Below are 26,328 nucleotides of genomic sequence, written 5' to 3' on the forward strand. Positions count from 1 at the left end.
TACCCACCCTGTCCTGCTCCATGGAATTACATTCCCAAATCGTTTCTGAAGAGAAGGGGCAACTAGGAAGACACAGAGAAGCAACAAGCTACATTCTATTTGCAACCATGGGATGGATGAATTTTACTTGCATCTAGCACCTAAATGATCTCTGCTTCTAGTTTTAGCAAAGAAAGTCCTATTATCTCAGAATATTTCAGTGTAATTTGGGTCTTGGCTGAAGACTCATTAAAGCCACTTGCTTCACTAATCTCAAGTTACTCATTCTTCCAGTTTGTTGTTGTTATCCACCTGCCTTTTGATTAACTACGGTCTAGTTTGCAAGATAACAGGACCACAAAAAAACCACAACTGAGACATTTGAGATATTCCTCTTTAAAGAGTTTCTTCCCCAGAGAATAATTTGCTCCAAAGTTTTCTCTCTAGTGAGTGCAAAATGTATAGGTCACCAGGAGTCTTTTCTATAGCCCCAGAACCACGATACCACAAGTAGGTAGGCTTCTAAAAAAAATCTCTTCTTATTACTTTTGGATTTTGTAGAGTGTTTAAGGGGGCAGCATGGATACATTAAATCTTGCATAAATGTAAAACACCAGTTTCATTCAGAAATGTGTTCCCAAAATAAGTCCTGACTCCTCCCATTTTTGGACTGCATCCTTTAACGTGACGTGCAAAGCTTGCTGCAGACCTTCAACCAACGGAAGTTGCACATGTCTATGTTAAACCATATTCCAGAAATCCATCTCCTCCCAAAGTAGCCAGGAATCCTAGTTGAGCTTTGCTACCTATTAGTTTTATATACATTCAAGGAGAATGCCAACACCTGAGCTTTCATCTCTTTTCCTACTATGTTCACTTTTCATCCTCCTATAAATTTGGAGGAGACCTAAGAGGGAAAGTACTGGGGCAACAGCAGAGGCCACAAACTGTGAAGTGTGCTGATCTATTGCAAGAGTTTTCCTGCTGGTTACAGAGGCGCAGCTTCTGTACTCTGTGGCAAGTTCCGGCAATAGGAACTTGCAACATGCACTGTTGGTTAGACGTGAGGGATGGGGGAAGGGAAAAAATTAATGGGCTCTGAGAAGACATGTGGGCAGAGCAGGATCTCACCGTGGTGGTTGAGCACAGCCCGGCAACCAATGCAGGTGCTTCGTTTAGTCGCAAAAGCCATGAGTCCTCCAACTTTGGCTGTCAATACTGTTTTGCAGCGAGTGTGTTCTCCCTCTGCAAGGGAAAGATATGAAGGATCAAACACACCGCAGTCCAGATCTTTATGCACATTAGGGAAAATACTGCTGATTTCACCTGCCCAGTCAGTCATGTTTTTATGTATTTATCAAGAAAATTTATATGGCCATCCAACTCACTCTCAGCGACTCTGGGCAGCTTACAAAGGTAAAGCCCCAGTACAAAAATATTCTTGTGAAAAAAGCAAGAGAGCCAGTTTGGTCTATTGGTTAACGCAGCAGACGAGAAAGCAGGAGACGTGAATTCTAGTCCTGCGTTAGATACGAAAGCTGGCTGGCTTTTGGCCCAACTCTCTCAGCTCAACTCATCTCACAAGGTTGTCATTGTGGGGGGAAATAGGATGGAGTATTGAGTATGTTCACTGCCTTGAGTTTTTTTTTATAAAAATAATGAGGGTGGGATAAAAATAAATACATAAATCCAACTATCCAGGGCATCTCCCAAAAAAGAATACTTGTTCAGACAATCTCACTGTTCGTCTCCTTCAAATCAAGCTTGATTCCCAGTGACATGCCTATATAGTTTAATTGGCAGCAATCTGAGATGCTTTTGACTTTCAGCTTCCTAGTCTGAAGCCCTCAGATTTCTTGGTAGTTTTCCATCAAAATATTAACCCAGCCTAAACTTGTTTAGCTTCCAAAACTAACCAATAATAGGCAGGTGCTCCCAAAGGCTATTTATGACATCTCTGCCCTCTTTTCATGCAGTATCCCAGCTGCCTTTTTTCCTTGGCTCAACTGAAAAACAGGCAGACTGAGCTTAACAGTCTTAATCATTATTAAAAGTCCAGAGCGATTTGGGGATCAGAATCCTTCAAAGGGAACTCACTCTTTTCTTTTCACGTGCAGCATGACTAGAGTTTGAAGATCCCATCTGAGAAAGATCTTTGTGGACTCAAAAATATCAGTTCTTTGTCTCTTACCCAAGAACTTAGGTCACTTCACTCAAGTGGCCTATCAAACACCAGACAACTCTTAATTCACATTCAAGAAGTAGCAGTTTTGCTTTGTTCTTTCCTACATCAATAAAAGGAAATTCTGCAGGACTATCAGCAAAAAGAACCATGGTTAGTTAAGATTCCTGACAAATTAACCTGAAATTTAAAAACTATGGCTTCAGGATTTTGGTTTTCTAAAATTAGAGAGTTCCCTCTCTTTCAAAAACTTTAATGGAAGATTATCAGAGAGATCCAACCAAGAATTAAGGAGAAATTTCTTGACCGTGAGAACAATTAATCAGTGGAACAGCTTGACTCCAGAAGCTGTGGATGCTTCATCAGTGGAGGTATTTAAGAAGAGAATGGACAATCATTTGTCCGGAATACAGTGTCCTGCTCAAACAGGGGGTTGGATTAGAAGTCTTCCAAGATTCCTACCAACCCTGTTATTCTAAGTCAAAATCAGAATCCTATTTTGATTTATTGTTGAAGGCCAAATGTCACACTCACTCAGTAAAACATTCTGAGCTTTGCCCTCTCCCAAGATAGGCTCAAAGATACGCAAGAGGGGCTTAGCCAGTTGTTGCTCAAGATAGTACTGGGTATCAATGGGCAAGTTGTTCTCCAGCACATAGATGGGATCCTGAAAAAAGAAAAGAAAAACATAAGCAAGAAGCATTGGTAGGGTCCAAGGCAGTAGGACTAGACTGCCTGGGCACCTAAGGACAAAGCTACTTTATCACTTTACTGAAGGATGAAAGCCACTTAACAGGCTACAGGCCCAGGTGCACATGCATTCTGATAATAGTGGGGAATAAATATTTACTCCTTTACAAGACAATAGTCATCACAACAGCAACCCTTATTAGCCTTGTCTTTTATTTATAACTCCCTGTCTAGCATCATCCTTCCTCCATACTTACTTCAGATTTCATGTACGCTGCAACACCCTTGGCTGCGCTGATAATAACATAAGGAACTCGATCTCCCAAGTTGGGAGCACTGCCAGGATCCCGCCGACGCATCCTAAAGGGAAAAGTGATAGGAGGGCCGCATAGGTCAAAGAGAAGGATTGCCTGAAGGATGGAGGCAGGCTGGAACTAAGTAATCTTCAGAAGAAGGGACTGCAAATTAATCCCAAGCAGAGACAGGATGGACTGAGAAAGAGGGAGGCAGAATAAAAAGCTCTGGACAATTATAAGCTTCAGACATGGGAGATGGAAAGTTTTCACACATGACCCAAGTGGAGTATTTTCCTTGAGCAGAGAGATATCTGAGTAGGAATCAAAAGAGGCTGAAGGAATGGAGAATGGCAGAGGAAATACACAGCAGAAAGTAAAGCTAGTGTTAGATCTTCTCCACAAATGTGGCTACACCAGGGCACTTTCACCTTCTAAACCTTTGTTTATCGAGAGGCAGTGGAGCAGCCAAAAGGCCCTGTTACCTCCCAGGTGTCTCTGGGTGGCAGATACCATGGCTGCAGCCAAGACAGGAAGCCCAGAGCCAAGAGGTGGGTGTCACAGAAGTTCCACTTGCAGCTGCACTCACCACGACTATTTCTGCCTTTCCCCTCAGTCATGCCTGGCTGGCCACCCCACACCCACACACCTTTTTCCGCTGCCCTGAGGACAGACAGGGTGGGTATCACATAGGGTAGCAAGACTGTGGGGAGAGAGAGATGAGGCAGCTCCAAACCTTCAACACTGCATGACAGTTTCTCATCAAATCCCAAGAGAGGGGCCAGAAATAGTTGAGAGAGCATGTGCTTTGTCTATGCAAAAGGTGCCAGGTTCAATCCTTGGCATACTGCAGGGCTAGGAATAAGTCCTTGGAAATTTGTTGCTAGATAGACTAGATTAGGAAAGGACTAGAGGACTGGATCAATAGAAGGTTAACAGATTTAGTCTACTTCCACCAAGTCTGGATACTGAGTATTTTAAAATTAGAGAACCCTTGCTGCACTTCTTAAACAAGAAAAAGTGAATTAAAGCATTCTTTCTTGCTTTCAGCTCACCTCTCAGCCAGTTCCACGTGAGCCTGGCGCCCTGCATATTCATCTGCGGTGCGTGTCAACTCCTTGGTGATCACCAACTGTGAAATGTCAACTCTGTTGCACAGCAGATCTGAAATCACTTCCTTGGCATGGGTTACAGCCCCAGAAGGGTCCCTGAAAAGTACAGTGTATGTGACAATTTGGAGTGTCCTCTTGAACAGAACACCAATTCTGAGCTTTATAAAGTATAGACAGGCTGGAGTGGGGGTGGGGATAAAAGGTCTCAAATCAAAGGGGCAATGTGTCATTTTAGGAGCTAGTATAGCCTATTGCTCAGAATGTTACAATGAACTGGGGAAACCCAGCTTCAAATTGTTCCACTCAACTGCAAAATTCATTGGGTCAATTATTCTCTTTCTGCCCATCCTCAGAGCTGTTGTGAGGACAAAAAAGGAAGGGAAATGGAGGACATAGGCTGAAATTCCCACATTGCTCACACCAAAGACATACTACGTAGAAGTCAGAAATACTGCAATTAAAAATAGTTTAGCAGTTGCAAATATTTGCTCATACTGTCCCTCTGCAAACACATTCCTGCTACTCAGAGATGCTCATCAGGCACAACAATTTCTGCTCCAATTTACAGACCTATCTATGAGCAGCTTCTGTAGACAGGTGTTGATGAGGTTTGCCACCAGGGGGCAGTTGTCTCGACGCACAGTCTCAATGCCCTTGCAGTCCATCTTGTCATGCAGGTCAGAGTTGGAGGAAAAGTACAGGCCAGCATAGCGCTTCTTATTGATTAGGAGATATGGAAAATATACCTGGTAGAGAAAATATCATGGCTTTATGTAATTCCCAAAACCAGATTCCATTGCAGAAGGTTTATCCAACTATTTAATTTGAACAGGATTTTAGGAACCGAAGAAATAACCGTCTGGTTTGAGAACAAACACTCCACTTTTGTTTATGGAGTGGACAATTTCCTTAGCATATGCATGAGGATGGCGCTGAAGACTGGAAGAATGGAAAGCAATGGAAAGGTATCAAGAGTGAATGCAGGAACCATAGAGGAATTAGCCGGTTAAGTAGGCATGGGAAGACGTTTGGTAGTATTCTGAGTGAAAGGGAATAAGAAGTGACAAGAAAATGCACTAAGGCTGGACAAGGGATACGGAGATCCCATTTTTGCTTTGAGAATTATATGTATGCAAACAGAACAGGTGCCGATGCAAATGGGTGGTCAAGACTGCATAAATACCGTATATACTTGAGTATAAGCCGAATTTTTCAGCCCACTTTTTGGGCTGAAAAATTCCACTTCGGCTTATACTCGTCAACAAAAAAACTTACCGAGGACTTGTGCGCGGCCGAGGCTTCGGTGCTTCCGGGATCGCGCGCACCTCTCCCAAGCCACCGCCATCCGGAGACCTGCCGAAGTTTGGGGAGGTTTGGGGAGGTGCGCGCGCACCTCCCCAAACCTCCCCAAACGTCGGCAGGTCTCCGGACCTCCGCGCCTTGCCTGCCTGCTTCTTTCCGCAGCGGAAAGAAGCAGGCAGGCAGGGCGCGGAGAAACGGAGACCTGCCGACGTTTGGGGAGGTTTGGGGAGGCGCCCAAACCTCCCCAAACGTCGGCAGGAGGAACGGAGACCTGCCGACGTTTGGGGAGGTTTGGGGAGGCGCCCAAACCTCCCCAAACGTCGGCAGGTCTCCGTTCCTCCGTGCCCTGCCTGCCTGCTTCTTTCCGCTGCGGAAAGAAGCAGGCAGGCAGGGCGCGGAGGTCCGGAGACCTGCCGACGTTTGGGGAGGTTTGGGGAGGTGCGCGCGCACCTCCCCAAACCTCCCCAAACTTCGGCAGGTCTCCGGACGGCGGCGGCTTGGGAGAGGTGCGCGCGATCCTGGAAGCACCGAAGCCTCGGCCGCGCGCAAGTCCTCGGTAAGCTCCGGGCGGTCACTTGCTTCGCGTCTCCTGAGGGAAGGGGGGGCGACTGGAGCGGGCGTGTTTCCTCGCCTGCTGGGCGCCGCGATTTGCCCGGGGAACGTGCGGGCCCCGAATGGCAGCGTGGAGCGAGGAAGCGGACAGCCAGGGCTTCCCCGAGAGCCGCGGCCACACAGGGTATTCCTGTGTATTCAGGCTTGCAAAATGGCGGATCGAGCCTCTGCTGGCGGCAGAGGCTTGCAGAACGGCGGATCGGCTTATACTCGAGTCAATAACTTTTTCCAGTTTTTGGGGGTGAAATTGGGGGTCTCGGCTTATACTCGAGTCGGCTTATACTCAAGTATATACGGTAATAATTGCAATCAGTCTGCCTTCCATAGAAATATCTCCTGTATATTGTACAGGTCAAAAGGAGAGCTGAGACGATATCTACAGAGCCCTCACCTCCTGGACATAAATTGCTTCAACTCTTTCCCTCAGGACGGAGATATAGATGACTTGTGCCATCACTCTGCTGAAAACCTAATTCTCACAGTTCTGTTTACTGTCTATATATACCAGGGGTATCAAACTGCCGGCCCGCGGGCGTCATGCGGAAGCTGCGCTCACCCCACTGCCAGCAACGCACGTGACGTCGCAAGTTTGATATGTCCGATGTATACTAACCCATATAGCGTGCCTGTAATATTATTTATCCTTGTCTTCTTTGCTTCTCCTTTTATTAGTATTATTATTCTCTCTATTGCTTTTCATGTACACGGAGTGCTTCTATACCAGAGACAAATTCCTAGTATGTCTAATCCCATCTGGCCAAATAAAGTATTCAGTTCAATTCAATAAAATATTCAGTACAGCAACACTCTCTATTGTTCTTCTCAATGGAAGACTTTGAAGTAGAGAGATAAGAGCTTTAGCTGAAAATAGACCATTCAGATGTGTATTTAAGGAATTCTAGTAATTTGAAGACCACAATGTTTTTTTTCCCAGGCATGTAACAAAAAAGTACAAATTAACTGTGTTCTCACAGTTAAAACAGTATCTAGTTTGATATTTGAATATTCATTGAACAGCTTAATATCGGTAATTTTGATTAAAGCTTCTGAACATTTACTATCATTCCACAGCTTCTCAGTATCACTATGTTCTGTCTTCACTATCTGACTCCTGGAAAAAATGCCCTGCTGGGTAGCAATCCTCTAGCCAACTTTGGCAGATCTCAAAAAGCTAAGCAGGATCAAATGAGAGTCTACCAGGAAATTCCAGGACTTTAGGCTGATTACAAAATTGAAAAAGAAATGTTCTGGAAGAAGGGAATGGCCAAAAAAATTACATAGACATATGAAGTTGCCTGGACATGAATTCAACAGGAGAGTTTACCTTTATATAACATTCTATTGGGGAAACCTCCCCCTGATCAGATGTTCTTCAGAGATGTAAGAAACGTAATTCCAGAAGTGCAGTTTGGGCACTCCTAAAAGGACCACACCGGAAAACAGCTTGACAATCTTGTGTCAAGTACTTCTTCAAACCTACTTCAATGCTCATCAAATGTACCTTCTCAAACTCCAATTTGATGGGTGGGATGAAATGGCTGGAGACCCAGGCTGCTGCTTCCCTGCCTAGTTCCATGGCTTCAGCAACTGATTCCACACCCAGGCGGCACATCACTGAATCTGTGTCTCCATATATAACCTTCAAGGAAAGAACGAAAACTTCAAGAACTCTTGTCCTTCTTTATCTCGGAGCACTTCTGTCACACCAAAGACCTACTTCAGGTTCCTTTGTCAAAAGAGATATAGCACACCACCACTCTTCCTTTGGTCAGTTCTGCCTCTCCCCCATTCACTCGTCAGAAGATGCAATTCCCTCCAATTCTTAACCCCAATTTTAGAAGCCATTGGAAATATGATTACATTATGTCAGTCCTTTGAAGTAGTCCAGACAAGAAGCATAAACCATGAATACCAAAAGAATATCTTTATTTTAAAAAGGTTAGTGTCAGAATTATGCAGTTCAGAAAGCATTTCTCCCAGCCTTTACTTTTAGGGAGGGTCCCTTCTGAAATGCTTCCCACACCCTTACTGTCTTTGTGGGCTAAGATACCTTTTGCATAACGGTTGTCTCGTCTGTGGCTCTTCTTCCTGTCACCCAGAGTCATTCCCTCATACCATTACATGTTGCCAAAGAAATGTGTAAACAATGTGTTGAGGACAAGATCCCAGAAGATGACAAGGCAAGTTTTGTTAACCAACACTGGAATATAGCAAATGCTTTCTCTAAGGCAAGCATGGGCAACCTTAGCTCTAGAGCCAGAAGTGGATTTCAGATGAATTTCATATGACTTTTGCTTAATTTCAAATATTTCAAATTCATTTCTGCCCAAGCCAAACATTTCAGACTTCTGCCAAGACCTAGTGACTTCTCCCCTGGCTGCCTTCAGCTTGATAGAAGGTGTTAAATTTTTTGAAAGAAAAGACTGTGCATCCAATTTTAGTTCTGCCACTGTCTTCATTAACATACACTACCCAATTGGTCTATTCCTGAACCGGAAAAAAAAGCTGTATGCTGCTATTCTACAAAGCATGTTGCCTTTTCACTTTCTCTATCCATTTACCATTGAAATATAAGTCTGCCCTTCTCTTGCTCACCTTTGCATCAGCACTATATCCATTGGCAATAGTGTACTTGGATTCTACCAGTTGCTTTGTTTTCTCAATCATCTGACGCCCAAATCCAGTCACACTCTGGAAAGGAGGAATAGTTAGCATGCATTATTTTTGTCTTCATGGAGACAAACAAAAAATTTAGTTGCAGTAACTTTAAATTTCAATGTCCCACATTCAATCAACAGTTTTCATCAGTCTGTTACTGTCTCTATAAAAAAACTGTATCCGTATCACTAAAACCTTAGGGCTTCCTTAATTTGTTAGAAGAAATAATTGCTGTTTGAAAAAAATATTTTCTACTTTCTTTCTCAGATTAGATATGTTTATGAAAACCATTTTTGCTACAAACTTTATTCATCTGTAGTAAGCAATACCAGGTAAGCTTCCCAAAGGGATCAAGAAGCCTCAGAGAACTTTTTAGCAATACCTACCCAGGCAAGGGTATTGATTGTATAGAATTTTTGTAAATAGAAAAGGAATCAAGGATTATTTCTAACTAACAACTAGAAAGTTGTTATCACCTTATCACAACTATAAGGCCTGACTTACAAAATATGCTTTCATTTTTCCTTTTAATTAAAGCAGCAGCAGGGGGGTTTTTTTGCAAAGGGGGAGGCAGTTTCTGATTCTGACCTAGTAAGTTGGTTCTTATCGCTTCCTCTAATAGGAAATCTAATTGGTGAGCAGCAACTGGGCTGTTAATATTATCTTGCTTAGAAGAATTCCAGTGCTTGCAAAAGGACTTTCTGAGAATCCAAATTGAGTAAAAACTGAGCAGTCCGTAGGACTCTGAAAAAAAAAGGCCAGTGTTTCAAGAATTGTGTTAATTACTAGATTCTTCAAAGAATCTTTTCTGTTTTTAGAGTCATTTGGAAGTCAGGCAAAATCAGGCTTCCATTAGACAAGTAGCAGAGGTGCTGTGCTTGCATATTAGTATAAAGCACTTCCTCTGAATCATTTTCTAAGTGTGCTCCTCCCCAACAGTCAAAAGTTGTTGTTTTTTTTAAAAAAAAACCTGCTACAATTTAAAAAGTGCACATATTTTATACAGACAATATTCAATAGTACTCCAAAGCCAATAAATCAGAGAATTAAAACAATCTTTAATTCTCTTATAATGTTTCTAGAAAATAGTGAACCCTGAAATTTGATGTTCTGATATTAAACTCTCCACCCACTTAGAAAGCCTGCTTAGTTTCCAAGCAAATATCTGCTGGCTATCTAACCAAACTTGTAGAACCGTAGCTAGAATAATCAAGATGCAAAAGCTGAACATTTTGTTTTCAAGCATAGATAACCCGACACCTTGGGCTATCCCACATAGGTCATGGGCTTCCCCTTGCCTATCTTTGGTATCTTCAGAGAAAGCACATCCATCTGTCAGAGTTTTTGTTTAGTTGTCATAGTTAATTGTCACTTTGCAAATCTTCTTCAACATCACTCCTTCCAAATATTGTGCAACTACAGCTACCATCATCCCTTATTTCTGGCGCTGTTGATTGAGGTTGGTGGAAGTTATATTCTAAAATGTCCAAATTAGAAATGGCTATTTGAGATTAGTTTGTACTACAGGAATTTGTTTAGTATTTTTTTAAAAAAATCTTTGGATGACAATTTTGCATTAGCCCCTCACATGAAATTAAGATATGTTTTTACTTCCTTCTCCTTGCTTTAAAGCTTCAACTGATCAACTATAAAACATTGGTTCATTTTAAAATGTAAAAATAGTTTTTAATATCTTAGCACAAGCTGCTAGCAAGTCAAGGAACAAGAGGGCAAAGACACCAGATATTTTATGGGAAATCAGTTTAAGTGACAGTAGGAAATACTTTATTGAAACATGGATGTGTAGATAAACAACTGCCCCGATAGGAGACACATAACAATGGCTTCCAGCATTCAGAAGCAGATCCTGTGGAACTCCCCTAACTTTGAGAGAGGTGAGGCTTACCTGTGAGATTTCAAGGCAAGGTAGTTTGCCTACTTGGGCCCCGGTGAATCCATAAACAGAATTGGCGCTGACCTTGAGAGCCAACTGCCGTCCATCCAGCACCTGTCGCTTAAATGGGTCAGTCTCCTGCTTTAATTCTAGCTTGGCCCTTAGCCAAAGAAGGAACAGAATGAGGTAAAAACATCAGTTCTTCTTTACTAGCTTCCCTTAACGGCTCTCTCTCTGTTCAGAAATATCTGTGGATTCAGGCTCCTGCCAGTGGCAGTGTGTTCATATGAAATACACTGTAATCCAAGCCCAATAAATATCCACTATGACCAGAACAGCAACCCAGTGCTTTAGGCAACGTCCTCTACTCACTTACTGTCCTGCTTTGACATTTTTTAAATTGGAGATAGCAAGACTGAACCACAGCTATTAATGTGTTCTATTCTGTTCAAGTATTCTATTTTGTTCCTGTAGTCTACATGCTAAATTATGACCTATATTCCCATATTCCTCCCTTTTCACCTCTTACGAGCAGCCAGCAAGTTCTCCAAGATCTCAGGCAGAAGACCTTTACGAACAGATGACTTCACAAAATGGTCCCCCGTAGGGGTGCGAATGAATTGCTCTGGGGAAAGCCTAGTAAAACAAGAAACAATCAGTCAGATCATAAATAATCTAGAAGTCCAAATTGCTAGTTTAACCGTTACCATCTCAGTTTAAATTACATCTTGCTTCAGCCATCTCCCCTCCCTACTCAGGTTCCCTGCTTCAAATCCCTTAAGTTCTCTTACAATAAAAGTTTCTTGGAGATCTGGGGTATCAGGCCTCTGGATTTTGATAAAACAAACTTGCAAATAATGAGGCTCAAAACCAATCAGCTAGGTTTGGTTTTTGGGAAAATAATTGTATCAAGCAACATGAAGCATCAAAAAGTGACTCTCGTCCCTCCAACTCTAGGAAATGAGGGCTAGTGGATTTTATCATTTATGATTTCCTCCCATTCAATTCTTTAGGTAACTGAGTAAGAGTTAGCAAGATACATCCTTCTTCACTCACCCATAGCGCTCAACTGCCCCCTGTTGTAAAAGAGTAGTATAGCACAGATTGTGAGCCATCATGATTGAAGGGTATAATGAGGAGAAGTCCAAGGTTGCAATTGGCACATCATAATAGCTAAAAGAGAAATATTTTTATTTAAATGTGTATACTCCCTCCACTCACATACAGAGGGGGAGAATTATCTGTCTGACTAATCTAATCTAATCTAATCTAATCTAATCTAATCTAATCTAATCTAATCTAATCTAATCTAATCTAATCTAATCTCCTCTTGCTCCACCCTCTTCTCCAATAGGATTCTCTAAAGATCTTAGAACTACAATTCCCAGAAATCTCAGCAAATATGCCTTTACAGTCCCGATGAATCTACCAAGCTAAATAGGACTGAATTAGACAAAATGTTCTTCTTTGCTATCCCTCCAGAAAATCATTTCATCCTTCTTCCACCTTTCATCAAGGAAAGAGTCTGGGATTCAACTTCATGGGGATCTCCTTCTCAAATTAGAGTCTTCTTCTCCATTGCCCAAAGTTGGAACAGCCTGGGACCCAACCCACTGTCTTCTCACCATGGTCCTCTTTTCTGAACCCAAGATTCATATATGGAAGAAAAACTCAATAATTAAATTCATATATAATGTTGTTACGGCTTGTTTTAACATGGCCTGGACCTAGTTTACACATATTTGCAAAGCATCAAGTTCATGCATTTTGTGAACCAAACCAAGCAAAAAGAGCCATGGTTTAGGACAATGCATGAAGTTTGCTTATGCGTTTCTGCAACACCTCTCAACCAGAGTACGCAACTCCCCCCCCATACAAATTCCTTCCCACCTTTGCATCCATTAGTTTAAGAAAAATCTCATTTCCCAAATTTCGGGACTTATAAAACTTACCCTTTCAGAGGTTCGATGACAGTTGCACCAGCGTAGTCCTCCCCTCCTTCTGTCTTCACCACTGGCATCACCAGATTCTGCTTCATAGCCTTTGAAGGGAGAAAAATATCGGCTTTGGAGCTACTCTTATCATTCTGCTGGTAGGTGGGATTTCTTCCATTATATTTTCAATATACCTTGCAAAAAAAATAAGCCCAATTCCCTACACCCATTCAATAAGAATGGGTTGGAAAGGAGTAAACTTTTAACTATAAAAACTGTCCCATTTCTTCACAGCCTTATAATTTGCTACACATTTCATTACTGATGATTCATGACTTATGCACTATATTTTTTTCGGGTTTTTTTCATACTGTCATTTTCCATATATTCAGGGTAATATTCCTTGTGTCATTAGAGATGGCAGTGAAGAAATAAAATGCTGCATAACATTAACTTTTTAAAAAAATCAGCTTACAATCCGAGCCTACATCCAAACAGTTACAATTGCCAGTTTCACAAATTAAACTATGGTGTTTTAATTATGCTTCGTTGAACCACCTATGGTTGGCTTGGCTCATGGAATATTCCACAGTCTAAATGGTAAAAGCTTGAGTAAAATGGCTCGATTCATGTATCCTCATAAGCTGGAACTGAACAAATCACATGGATTCTAAACCCAGAAAGCGATGCAAGAAAACTGAAAAGGAACTGGAAGGATGAAACCTTTTGTAGAGGTTTTATCTAAATCCACCAAGTTCATGACTGTAGCAAGACACAAATATGATTGATAAGAAAACCAACATGGTGGTTCATATGATGAGAGGATCCAGCTTCAGATCTTCAATCAGTCACACAGCTTACTAATGAATTATCCATTAGCCCATCCCTTTTTAAAGAACAGTTGCTTGGATTAGTGAGATAATGGGAGAATATATGCTACCATGAGTTCTCTGGAGTAAGGGTGAGATAAAATAGTAATTAATAATAGTAATAAAGTAATAAAAATCCGACCATATATTGATATTGTGCTTGCGCTTCTAATTCTTCAGCTGTGAATTCAATTTTATAAGGTCCTTCTCAGGAGGAAATAATATTTTACAACAGTTCTGTGTGTACAGAACTAAACAGATATAAACTTGCTATTGAATAAGTATGGGGCTAGCTGAGAGGTACCCCAGTGACTCTCGCCATCTCCATATAATTAGCGATACACATGGAGCTTTTCCAAAAGTCACAGTGGCAGATAAGCATCTTGGAGACAGTTGACAGCTACACTCTATGCTTCTTCGCACACGTTTCATAATAAAAATCTTCTCAAGATTTGAGCTTCTGATCTCCCAACCTTGTTGGCAAAAGATCAGTTTCTTCTTACCTGACGCAGAAGTTGGGATACCACTTTGATTTGTTGCCCCCGGGCTAGAAGATAGCTAAGAGGTACCCCAGTGACTCTCGCCATCTCCATGTAATTGATGACACACATGAGCTTCTCCAAAAGCCGCAGTGGCAGATAGGCATCCTTGAGGCAGTAGACAGCCAGTCGCCGACGTGACTGATCTGAACCATTCTGCAAGGGAAAGTCAAAGGTGGTCAGGAGGAGCTCAAGGAGATATCATTTCAGCTCTGGACAAATAAATACAAGAATGATTAAAATCATCCATTTGGTTTCTTTTTAGAAAACAAAATTCATTTCTGGGGGGGGAAAAACCCAGGAGCCAAGAAATATATGCATGTATGTGTCTTAAGTATCAAAGCTGGCCAAATTTATAGGGAAACAGGAAAACACCATATAGCAATAGAAGCACTATTCATGTAGTGGTCTCCAAGCAATGGAAGCAAATTGGTAGAGACGCTAAGTTGGTATGGGAATGGAAAAGGATGGTAGAGGTATAGTCCTCTGGCTGCTGGTTTTATAGGTCGGCTAAGATCCTGCCCAGGGAACACTCATCCCCACTCTTTTCAGGCCTAGAAGAAATAACTTTTTGATCGTTCCATTAGCTGCTCGATGGTTCACCTCAAAGATAACTGGTTGACGTTCAGCTCAAGGCTAACTTCGTCATTCACTGTTATTTTTTTTATTGAAAAGTTTTAAAATACATTTTTGAAACATATGCCCCATCTACCCCACCCCTTTCCCCACCCCTCCCATCCCAACACCGCCCCCCCCGACTTCCCAGAGCCAAATACAGGGTATTACATCATACAATCTTACTCTAAAATATTCTAATTACTATAATTACTCTTTCAACCCTATCGCACTTTAACTCTCCTTAGCCATAGAAAAGAAAAATAATATAGCCTCTAATTACAATAACTAATAACTATTCAAAAGCTAAATGATACTTTGTAGTCCCATATTTGTTCTGAATAAAATCAATCCATCTTCTCCATTCCACTATATATATCTGTTGCGAGTGATCTTTCACATATGCCGAGATTTTAGCCATTTCTGCCAAATTCGAAACTTTCAAAGTCCGTTCTTCAATAGTAGGCAGGTCCTCCTTCTTCCAGTATTGCGCTACCAAAAGTCTTGCAGCTGTTATTAAATTCAGCACCGATTTGGTTTCTATAGCAGTACAATCAGTGTTTCTATAGCAGTACAATCAGTGCATTCACTGTTATTTTTTAATATATTAGTTTAAATTAAATAGAGATTTCAGGATTGGATATAGGACGGTGGAATGGAAAAGAACAAATTTATGAAAAAAAAGTAGATGAGGTTAAAGAAAATCATGTGCTTTACTCTGGACATATGCACTTCCCCTTCGGCTGTCACCCATTTTTCACCTTGTTACGAACACATGCAGTCTTAACAGAAAATGATATAAGAACCCTGACCCCAAAAAAGATTGAGCACCCGTTCATTCTCTATGGTAGGTATGAGGAACTATTGATCTACCAGGCTGACAACCTGCCACCCCAACTCTGAATGGGCTGCCACCTCACATTTATTTATTTTATTTATTTTATTCGATTTATATACCGCCTTGGGTCTCATCACATTTCACATTTTCCCTTCTCAAAGAGAAAAGGCAAAGCGTAGGCAAAGCTAGCAGGATCACTGAGGATCATCTCATGTCTCACTTAATCAGGGAAAGGAAGTTCTACCAGATTTGCCCAAAATATGTCATCCTCCCTGAGAGGATACATCAGCTGGATCATGGGTCTTCAAACTCGGCCCTTTTATGACTCATGGACTTCAACTCCCAGAATTTCTCAGCCAGGCATGCTGGCTGAGGAATTCTGGGAGTTAAAGTCCATGAGTCATAAAAGGGCCGAGTTTGAAGACCCCTGACTGGATGAACCATTTAATCAATTTTCCTGTTATGTTTCCTGATCAAGAATGGCGCACAAGGTGGCTGTTGGGCTTTTCTAATTCATCTGACACAGATCCTCTCCAGCGATGAAAGCCTTGTGCTGGTCTTCACATCAAGGACAACCTATGTCTCTTGTTCCTTCTATGCACAGACAAATTAAGAATGACAGCCTGTTAAATCCTGACACCTGATGCAAATTAGTTCGTACGATACACTTGACTTTTCCATCTCAGATCCACAAGAGTTAAATAACTTGTCCAGGTCAAGATAACTTTTTTTTGTATTGTGGCCATGCCTTTTAGGGACGCGGTGGCTCAGTGGGTTAGGATGCTGAGCTTGTCGATCAGAAGGTTGGCAGTTTGGCGGGTCGAATCCCGAGTGCCGCGTAGCAGAGTGAGCGCCTGTTACTCGTCCCAGCTTCTGCCAACCTAGCAGTTCGAAAGCACATAAAAATGCAAGTAGAAAAATAGGGACCACTACGGTGGGAAGGTAACAGCGTTCCATGCGCCTTTGGCGTCTAGTCATGCCGGCCACATGACCACGGAGACGTCCTCGGACAAACGCTGGTTCTTCGGCTTTGAAACAAAGATGAGCACCGGCCCCTAGAGTCAGAAACGACTAGCACGCATGTGCGGGGGGGAACCTTTACCTTTACCATGCCTTTTATTTTGTTTAATTTTATTACCTGAGGTACAAGAGGGTTACTGCCAAGCATACAGGGCTCTTTTCCCCCCTTAATTATCTCTTCTGAAAAGTTTACGCCTGTTTAATAGTTAATTTTGTTTTTCTTAGGAATTATTGTCTTGAAAAAGCATATAATAAAAAGTTCTGAAGGGAAAAAAAAACTCTTTCAGAAAGAAATAAGGAAGCAAAAGATATGCATAAGAATTCACTGTATCAAAAAAAAGAAGGGCTTTCTATTGTCATAATGCACACAAATCAGGATTAAGACACTTCCAGGCCAGGGGACTTCCCTGTCTCCCTACCTAACCCTGTCTGCATCCAACCTGCAGTGCTATGATTTGACTTTCTTGGCTGCAGCATAAAATCAAGACAGGAATGTCATGTCAAAAATCAAAAGAGGAATGGCAAAATCAAGAGGAAGGCATATGCTGTATATTTATAATGTCCAGTTAGCCCTTTCTAAGCACTGGAAGTGTTGGCCATGTAAGACAGCCATTTTAATGTTTTCCCCAAAACGTAAGTGCTCCCCAGGGAGTCAAGGAGGGGGAGGGTCTAAGAAGAGAGGGAAAAAGATATGGGCACAGAAACAAAAAGGAAAAGAGAGGTGCAGATGCAAGTAAAGGATCTAGACCAGGGGTAGGCAACCTCGGCTCTTTTATGACTCGTGGACTTCAACTCCCAGAATTCCTGAGCCATTTGGTTCCCTCGTTCAGGGACCCAAATCAGTCATATGACGGATAGAAGCCACTGGGGGTAATAAAAGTAACAACTACAAAAGGGTATTCATACCGGGGGAAGAAATACTACTTGCAAAACATGGCTATCAAGTGTTACCTGCAGGTCTGTAATAATGGAATGCTGGACATCTTCCTTCTGCTCCTGCAGGAAATGATAACTGACAGCGTTCAAGGTGTAGGAGCGTAATTTGTAATCCCTCAATAGAACCTACAGGAAGAGAAAAAGCTAAATTATGAGAAACTGCACGTCCCCATAGGCAAATACAGCCCTCAGCTGCCAATGCCTCTCAGCTTCAATTTCCCATCTGTAAAATGGAACTATGGGGAGGGGGGATTTTTTTTTTTACCTGAAGTAGATCAAATTGGGCTCTGCCTTCCATGTTAATGACTTTATTCTCCCTCCGTCCCATCTGCTTAGACTGGAAGGAAGAGTCACGGATGACAGACTTGCGGGAAAGAATACGGCCCAAGAAGGGAAATGGGATGACCTGGGGATGAAGAAAAACAAACTTTGAGGCATGAATGAAGAGTAGGGCAAGTGGATTTATAGGTAAGATAAAAGTACGGGGGTAACTGATTTTGTTGAGCATGTCAAAATACAAAAAAAAGGATTCCTGGTTTAATTAGTAATTCCTTCTTTAGAATGGTGAATACAAATCATTTGAAGAAAACAAAAAGTACTACCAGAAGGAAATGTGCAGATTACCTTGAGAGTCTGGGCTCTGTTAAGGAGATAAGGAAAGTCAAAGTTCTGGATGTTATAGCCGGTGATGATGTCAGGATCTACAGTTCGTATAAATTCTGCCCAAGTCTGGAAAAACATTAATTTTTAGGCCTTTTAGACCAAGGGACATATTTGGATCATGAAGCATGAGATGCTCTTGCAAAGTTGCTATAGGTGGCTTACCTATGCAAAAAGATCATGACCAGCCACAAAACTTACATTCATCAAAAGTCAACTGGGTAAACCTGCAACCTGCTTCAACTGCAGCACTGACCCAAAGGAGACTTCTCTATCATTTCAGCTTACCTTTATCTTTTCCACAAAGCAAGCTGGATGCTTCCCAATGAACCACTGAGCTGCAACCGATCCTTATTTTAAGTTTTTAGAATGCTTAATGAGTTTATGTGGATCTCTTGGGCATGCACACAATAAAGCTGAAGCTAGAAGCTGATGCTATAATCTGAAGCTTATCAGCTTATCAGATTCGTCGGAAGAATCTCAAAACAACTGAAGTCATTTACAAAGACCATCAGCCCATTTGGGCCAGAATTATTTATTGTTTAGTTTATTTCTAAACTCTGCAAGAGTTTAAGATCTTCCAGGGTCCCACTATGTAAATTCAGGAGAAATACTATTCTATCATCCCCTCTTAAATACATAAGTGCTTGGATTAGAATGGAAAGACTTTATGCTTATGGGAATAACTATGCTATTCAAAAATGACAATGTCATGAAATAAAGCTTCTTGTATCTTAAAATCAATGGCTTTTTAAGTCTTTCTTTTCATGATACTATGTTTGCTCACATCCAACCTTGGATATTTGATTTTTTTTTCAATATAACAACTCATTTTAACGGACTAGTTGGAGGGGGGGATTGTCTGTTATAAACAAATGTCCATTCAGTTGGAGAGGATTCACTCGTAGAGACTTATTTACGCAAATAAAATTTCACTTAATGCAGAAAAATTATCCATTGCATACGAAATCCATTGCCCCAAGGTATGGTAAATCAAGGTTTCATGTAACATGATGAATAAACGAACCAAGCCCAGGCCAAACTAAAAGAGGGAAGAATGAGTAGAACAAGTAGAAATTACATAACCTATTCAGGTCTTTCCTCCACAAGTCTGAGATATTATTTTCCCTACTTTTTATGTCAAAGTTTTGATGCATTCCATATTTTCTACATCTGGAATAGCTAATCTTTCTTCTTTCATAGTCTGGCACATAAGAACTGTCTTGCCTTACACATTGGGCCATATATACATCCCTTATTATCACAGTTCACACTGGAACTTGGTGTAGCATTCCATCATATTATCTAAGTGGGACTTAAAGGTTTGTCTGATCTTGTGAATTTTCAATATTTCTGCATAAATATGACCTAAAATGGGATATATTATCCACACACAAATCCTAAAACTAGGTACATTCCATATTAAACATGCTGACTGGGGAATTCTGGGAACTGAAGCCAATATATCTTAAGGTTGTCAAGTCTGAAAAACAATTCCCTAAGTTCATCATATTCCACAGATCTAAGATATTGTCTTACCTTGAGAAGTTCATCTTCCTTTGAAAAGCAAAGCACTTGAGAGCCCACAATAGGGGCACAGCTTTGTAGTGTGAACACATTACGCACAAAAGGATCCTTCTCACCCTGGCGTAGAACCATATTGGCAATTTGGATTACTGGGTCCTTCTCTGGTTCAGGAAAAACGCCTGAGCCGAAACACAGAACAGAGATGAGGTACAGAAGATACCATTAACATAAGAACTGCTCACCTTTCATTCTCAAGGGCATCTATTATTGAATCTGAAGTATGAGCAATTTATTGTTATAACTTAGATGGGGAACCTCAAAGCCCATATTCCAAGCTTTCAGAACTGTCGATCTGTTTCTAAACCATTCTTTTAATCTGTAAAACAGAACTGTATCTGACAATATGAGTAACTGGTCATTCTAATTTGCAATCAATAAAGCGTTACACAATTAAACCACTTACCCACTTATTTATTCAAAGGATTTGTTTGGCTCGTATAGCTAATACAACTCTGCATATCTGCTATATGAGCCTTCGGACAACCACTCTGTTGTGTAAGCTGGCAATTATACCTACTTCCAAGCTTAAGCTGATATATTTCATTACCAATAGAATGTTTCACCCAACATGTCTCTTCTTATCAGGGTCTTAAGCAATTCTTATATGTGGAATTACCTAATGGGACTCTGAATGATTAGTCTCCCCATTTCTACTTTATTATGTCACATTCTGCCCTTTTCAAATTTGCCCTCAATACCTTTACGTCCAGCACATTCAATATCAAAACTGAGGACACGCAGAGGAGCTATACGTTGCCAGTCTCCCTCAGGTGGATGGCTAATGAAATCCATCCAAGCCACATCAGCTTCCAGCTGACAGAGCGACACCTAAAACAGGATGAAAAAGCAAAGCTAGAAATCCAGCCTTTGTATGTTCCCAACCTAAGATTGCTACAGAATTAATGTATTCCAGAAAATATTTCTTCTGCTCGAACATCACACCTCTGTGATGACCTATGAGCCTTATACACTTTGGCCAGTTCATTCAATGCACTCACAAGAATCTCTTCTTACAAGAGTGTCTTCTTACAGCCTGTATATAGTTTATACAATATAGTCAACATTAAAAAGTAATAATGAGAAAAGCTGGTTTCAAATGAATACTGTGTAATGAAGCTTTGGATAATTCTGGGCAAGTAATTTACCTATTTCGCCTCAAATTATTTCAGACAGTATTGTTAGGACCCAATGGGAATGAGGGTCAGTAAAAATCATAAAATGGGAAGGAATCATAAAGTTGGAAAGGTTCCTTCACTCTCTCTTTACATAACTATAATTCTAGCCCTCTGGTTTTCTTTTGTCACTCTTTTCTGAACATATTCTGGCTTTTCTAACTCTCCCAACCGATACCACCTTGCGTGGATTCTCCTTATCAGACTCTCCAGCAGAATCTTCTCGTCGCAGGCGATACTTTCCAGGAAGCAATTCAATCCAGTTACAGCCAACAATATCGCGGTCTACCATGAATCTAAGTTTGGAGACAAAGTTGATGGAGAGATATTTGGTCCTCATCCCCACCAAGCATTATGGCATCTTCCCTCCATCTTGGGATTAAGAGTAACTCTCAATCCAATTCAAAAAGATTACCACAGTGACTCCCTCATGGTAAGATGGCTTACTAAATAAATTATTGGAGTATGATCCAATGTCTGTCATTTTATTCACTTATCTTGCTGTTTATATGTTTTTGTTTCTTTAAAATGTCCAAATATATTAGAAAACAGTCTAAGATAATCTTCCACAACCTGGCGGCCTTCAAATGCAATGGCTAAAAATTATGGGAATTTAAGCTCAACTCATTTGAAAGTTGCCAGGAGAAATTAAGAATAGAGGCAACATCTCAAAATACATTTAATTGTAGTTATAGCCCACTTCCATTTATTGCATTGCAGAATCTTGACTAGTAATTCCTGTAAACAAAAGCTTATTCATAAACATGTGAAATCATGTGAGCACCGAAGTTTGATTCTCATTTTAATTTTTAGGTCTCCTGTAAAAACCATACACTGTAACTCCCAAGCAATTTTGAGGGCTATCCTACTGAAGTATTATATTCTAGTATAATAGATTGAGAGTCTTAGCAAGGTTCTCCCATTTTTTCACCAAGCAAAGTACATGACACCTATGGTTCTGAAGGATTTCTTGGGAGTAAAAACAATGCTTGGTCAAGGAAGTCAACTTGCTCAATAGTTAAGTCTCACCTGATTTCAAAATCAATATTGGCTTCAAAGGCTTGAAAATTTTGTGTTCCCAGTGTTCCACACCGCAGCCCTTGTTCTAGCAATCTCTTGGCAGGAGCAATTAGCCGGGGCAGGGCCATTGTAATTTTCAGGAAGGATAAGAGATGTGGCCCATGGAAGCCATACATGTCTAAAATGAGGAGAAGTCTTAAGACATTTTAAAAATGGAGGACTATCACTCCCAACACCTCAAATCCCCATCTCTCATCCAATCAATTTATATAAATGACTTTCAACAATGTCCTTTATATCTGCTTGTTGTTCCTTCTCTTTGCCTCCTGAAACTTTGCATGCATTAAAGATAGGTAAGCTACCCAGATAATAAGTTCAAAAAAGTTACTAGTCCACAGGAAAAAAACAAAACAAAACACAACTTTTGTAAAATTTCTATATTTAGTGCTTGGAGGCAATCCTTGCCACAGAATAAAGATTAGAATGGACTGATTTGCTAAGTTGGAATTGTCCATGGCGTTTACGATATATTATCCAAGCACGTTCATCGTAATCTGTAATGTACAACTATTACAATAGCTTTGGGGAGTAGCACTAAAAACAACATCATGGGGATTCAGTATGAAAGCACAATATTGTGTTGTTATAACCAAGTTGTGACTTTAGGGCCCAAGTACCCCATATCTAGATCTAGCCTAACGTCTTGCCATCCAAACCAGATGGCAATACACCCTCTCTTCACAAATGCTCACTCTGTTTTTTGCAGATCTCCACTGCCAGAACAACTTGGTTCAAACCATCCTTGTTGGACCGCATGTCCCGGATTACAACTGTATTCAGTTCCCGTTGAAATTCAGCCAGATTCTCTGCTTGGAATCCTAAAGAAAAACGGAGGGAAATAAATTTTATTGTAAAGATCAAGTTCAAGACAGACCTTCCATCAACCATAAATTTTTACTCACCAGGTGGGGCAGGCACGTAAAAATAAGGTGCAAAACCATGGATATGACAGCAGATACTGTTGCCAGCTGCAGTGACACCAAACATTCGCAGGACGGGTACAGAACCTTGGGTACAGCCAGGAAATCCAGGGATGTGAGAACCTGATTCAGGAACAGAATGTGAACATATTACTTGGTGAAAAAGCAGTATTGTATGATTCTCCCCCCACCCCACCCCCCAAAAAATCCAGAGTGTCTTCTCATTATTTAGCATCTAGGTAAAATAAATATGCAAATAGGAATTCAAGGTAAGCTTCAGGCTTCCATCAAGTATATTTCGTATTTAAGTTCTGAGAATGCTGTTTAAAATTATTATTTTCTGATTGTTTATACCATACACGACTTTCTTTTTTTAAAAAAAAATATAAAGATATTTAAGAAAAATTGGTATATATATTATATGTCTCTGAAAAGAAAAGTAGGACTTTTCTCCCAAACAACACATATATTTCAGTAGGGTTAATGTGTTATGTTTGCTGAAGATATAAAGGAATGGATGAGTTTTTAAATTTAATTTCATCTTTCTTGGAGAAAATGTTCCTAATTTCATTCACCTTCCACTGACACATTGAGAACACATTTCTATACATCCTGGACTATTTGCTATGGTACTTTCTTACATCAAGCAAAAGCAAAACAAAAGTGGGAGTAAAACCTCTACGGGGAATTCCTTACCCATTTTTTTCTGGAGAGAATTAGTAACTGTGGATCTGTTCTAACTGTCAAAACCCCCAGAAACAATAACAATTTCAGACTTCCCCTCAGGAGCAAAGAGTTTATTGTTTAGCCAAGGAATAAGAATATCTAGTTCTGCAAACCGTTTTCTAGGAAAAAGAATAAAACCAATCCATCCCTTAAAAAATTCTTTATCAGCACACACTTACCCACATAGTAGTCTAGTTCCACTTGCTGGAAACACAGGCCTTCTTCTTTGGGATTTATTTTGGGAGGTAGTGGCCTCTGCCACCTGGGGTTGTGTACTGATGAGAAGAGCTTACCTGAAACAAGGAAAAGCTCACAATACGGCTATCTACCAATCCCATTTTAATCAAACCCAGATTTTGAACAATAAAAGATATTGCACTTTAAAAGATCATGCATGGAAAAAAGAGGAAGGGAAGGTAGCATGGAATAAGAGACATAGAGCCTAAGCTACTGTTTAATAAGTCTTAGTATGATACATGATGTATATATTTTCTGTAATATTGGGAGATATAAATGACAATGCTATACAGGTAGTGTTTGACTTACAAGTATTTGTTTAATGTTCGTTCAAAGTTATAATGGCATTGGAAAAAAGTGACTTATGATCAGTTCTTGCACTTATGATTACTGCAGCATCCCCACAGTCAAATGATCAAACTTTGGGTGCTTGTCAACTGGTATCTATTTACGATGGTTGCAACATGCTTGGGTCCTGGAATTGTCATTTGTAACCTTTTTAGGGAGCTTCTGATAAGTTAATGAGGGAAGCCAGATTCACTTAATAACCTCACCACTCACTTAACAGCTATAGTGAATTACTTCACCACCATGGCAAAAAAGTTGTAAAATGGAGCACGACTCACTTAACATCTACCTTGCTTAGCAATGGAAATTTGGGATTCAGTTGTAGATGGAGGACTACTTGTAACAATATCTAAAACATTGAAACAGTATATTAAAATAAATTTGAACTATGTAATAAGAGTATTTAATGGAAATGAAAAGCTTAACATGGATCACAAAGCACCAGAGCCACTACCATCCACATATCATCCTTCTCCAGGTACCTTCACTGCTCTGTCACTTTGTTCTGCCTCAGAAAATCTTCTCTCAATTTGCAACTCTGCAACTCACCAAGGGGAATGGCATCAGATGACAACTGTGCTTCTTTCATTTCTAGAGCCACCTCAGCCTCCACCTCATCCAGAAAAGCCAGTTCTTCTTCAAATTGTGAAGGACTATCTTCATTCCAGTCTCCTCCTCGTGGCCTTTTCTGTTGGGATGGGATAAAGTCCCCCATGCTAGTGCTTCTCGTGGAAGCCTTCCTCTTGTTCTCCATCTTGGCTTTCCTAAAAATTGAAGTTCACCCTATGTCAGCTTCATCAAGAGTATATTGTTTCCCAAAATCAAAATCAAATAGGGATATTCCAACGAAAAATTCTAGTATTTCAAAAATCCCATAACTATAAGGTTTCAAATTTCTACAGAATTTGATGTCTCAGGTATCCAGAATCAATGCTGCAAAATTATCCCCTTCTCTTACCAAATTAAGAGCTGTTTAACTCTTTCATTTGCTTAGCATTTATTCACTCAAAATCAAGTCCCACTTGCTTGAAAACAGTTACTGGGTCCTTTCAGTTTTTGCCTGTGATGAATAAAAACAAGACAATGAAGAATTTTGAACACAGAAATACAACCGTAAGGGGAAAAACTAGGCCTCAGAACCACTTCAACTTTTTATTTCAAACTATACCACTGCTTGAAGATCATACATATATGTAATGAAATCATGTTCCTTAAAAATACAATCTTACTGAATCAGATCAACAACCCATTAAAAATCAGCGATTTTCAGAAAAGATAAACTGAATTAGCATTAAGGGCCATAGATTATTGTCCTGTGGGTTCTATGCTGCATGAAGTTTTCCCTTTTTAAAAGCCATTTAATTAGTGCTAGAGGAACCGCGCTTATGAGAAGCTGAATTTTCTCAAGTTGATATCCTTCAGATATATGGGGCTACTACTTGCAGCTACTTCAACCATCCAAGTTAAAGTTATAAGCCAACACATCTGGAAAGCACCAAGTGGGAAAGGCAACCTCAGAATAATAAGTGCTGCTAAAAAGTTTTATTTTTTTTCGTCCCTATACAATTTCTCTCAACATTTAGTTTTATCCACTCCATTAAATCACTGTTTCAGATTCCTAAATCTGTCTCCATGTGTGTTGACCATGAAGGTTGGGGAGGAGGAATGCTACAGTTCAAAACTGCTATAAACCCCCAACCTCCTGCTCTCTGGAACCCCAAACAGATGTCGATTCTTTTCCCACAGCGGCAGGCCATTTTCTGTGCGCCAACCCTGAGTGCAGAAACACGGGTTTACCGTATAATTACCTCTCTTGGATTCCTCACGTCATCTCATCGCTCAGCCATTCTCCCGCCAACAAATTGTGGGGAGGAGCCTGATATTCCTCTTCCTTGTTCCCATGCCAACCTTCGCCCCATTGGCTATCGCCTGCTGCCGAGCGACACTTTGCCTTTCGTGAGTCATTGCGCGTGCGTTTTGCTCCGCGACCTCCATATTTAGAACAGCAAAGAAGGCGTAACTCCAGACCTTCTACGTCCTAAGCGCTCGTGATTCGTATTTGGGCGGGGATAGCAAGACCAGGAACCCAGACGAAAATTACAAGTGGTCCAGGCGCATGCGCACG

The 26,328-nt window shown here is 40.7% G+C and overlaps 1 protein-coding gene across 4 annotated transcripts in view; it reads right to left on the bottom strand.

Moving 5' to 3' along the window:
• POLD1 (DNA polymerase delta 1, catalytic subunit) overlaps positions 1-26,058 on the bottom strand; it is a 29,716-nt gene extending 3,658 nt beyond the window's left edge. Inside the window, exons 1-25 of one of the 4 annotated variants that reach the window (XM_081344728.1) lie at positions 26,012-26,057; positions 25,162-25,263; positions 24,753-24,967; positions 23,798-23,911; positions 22,875-23,015; positions 22,665-22,790; positions 21,922-22,090; positions 21,074-21,188; positions 20,419-20,548; positions 19,673-19,839; positions 18,098-18,202; positions 17,739-17,879; positions 17,489-17,599; positions 14,029-14,220; positions 12,675-12,763; positions 11,779-11,895; positions 11,245-11,358; positions 10,735-10,882; positions 8,766-8,861; positions 7,672-7,809; positions 4,827-5,002; positions 4,200-4,352; positions 3,109-3,211; positions 2,696-2,828; positions 1,111-1,224 (exon numbers count right to left, since the gene is read on the bottom strand). In XM_081344728.1, the coding sequence (XP_081200854.1) occupies positions 1,111-1,224; positions 2,696-2,828; positions 3,109-3,211; positions 4,200-4,352; positions 4,827-5,002; positions 7,672-7,809; positions 8,766-8,861; positions 10,735-10,882; positions 11,245-11,358; positions 11,779-11,895; positions 12,675-12,763; positions 14,029-14,220; positions 17,489-17,599; positions 17,739-17,879; positions 18,098-18,202; positions 19,673-19,839; positions 20,419-20,548; positions 21,074-21,188; positions 21,922-22,090; positions 22,665-22,790; positions 22,875-23,015; positions 23,798-23,911; positions 24,753-24,957 (3,097 nt within the window). In that variant the 5' untranslated portion in view covers positions 24,958-24,967; positions 25,162-25,263; positions 26,012-26,057. Of the gene's footprint in view, positions 1-1,110; positions 1,225-2,695; positions 2,829-3,108; positions 3,212-4,199; positions 4,353-4,826; positions 5,003-7,671; positions 7,810-8,765; positions 8,862-10,734; positions 10,883-11,244; positions 11,359-11,778; positions 11,896-12,674; positions 12,764-14,028; positions 14,221-17,488; positions 17,600-17,738; positions 17,880-18,097; positions 18,203-19,672; positions 19,840-20,418; positions 20,549-21,073; positions 21,189-21,921; positions 22,091-22,664; positions 22,791-22,874; positions 23,016-23,797; positions 23,912-24,752; positions 24,968-25,161; positions 25,264-25,902; positions 25,976-26,011 lie in introns of those variants that run through there. The other 3 variants (XM_081344729.1, XM_081344730.1, XM_081344731.1) reach the window with 3 other exon arrangements.
• Between the last annotated feature and the right edge of the window lie 270 nt (positions 26,059-26,328).

Source organism: Vipera berus (genome assembly GCF_964194415.1).
Source record: "Vipera berus genome assembly, chromosome: Z".
NCBI lineage: Eukaryota > Metazoa > Chordata > Lepidosauria > Squamata > Viperidae > Vipera > Vipera berus.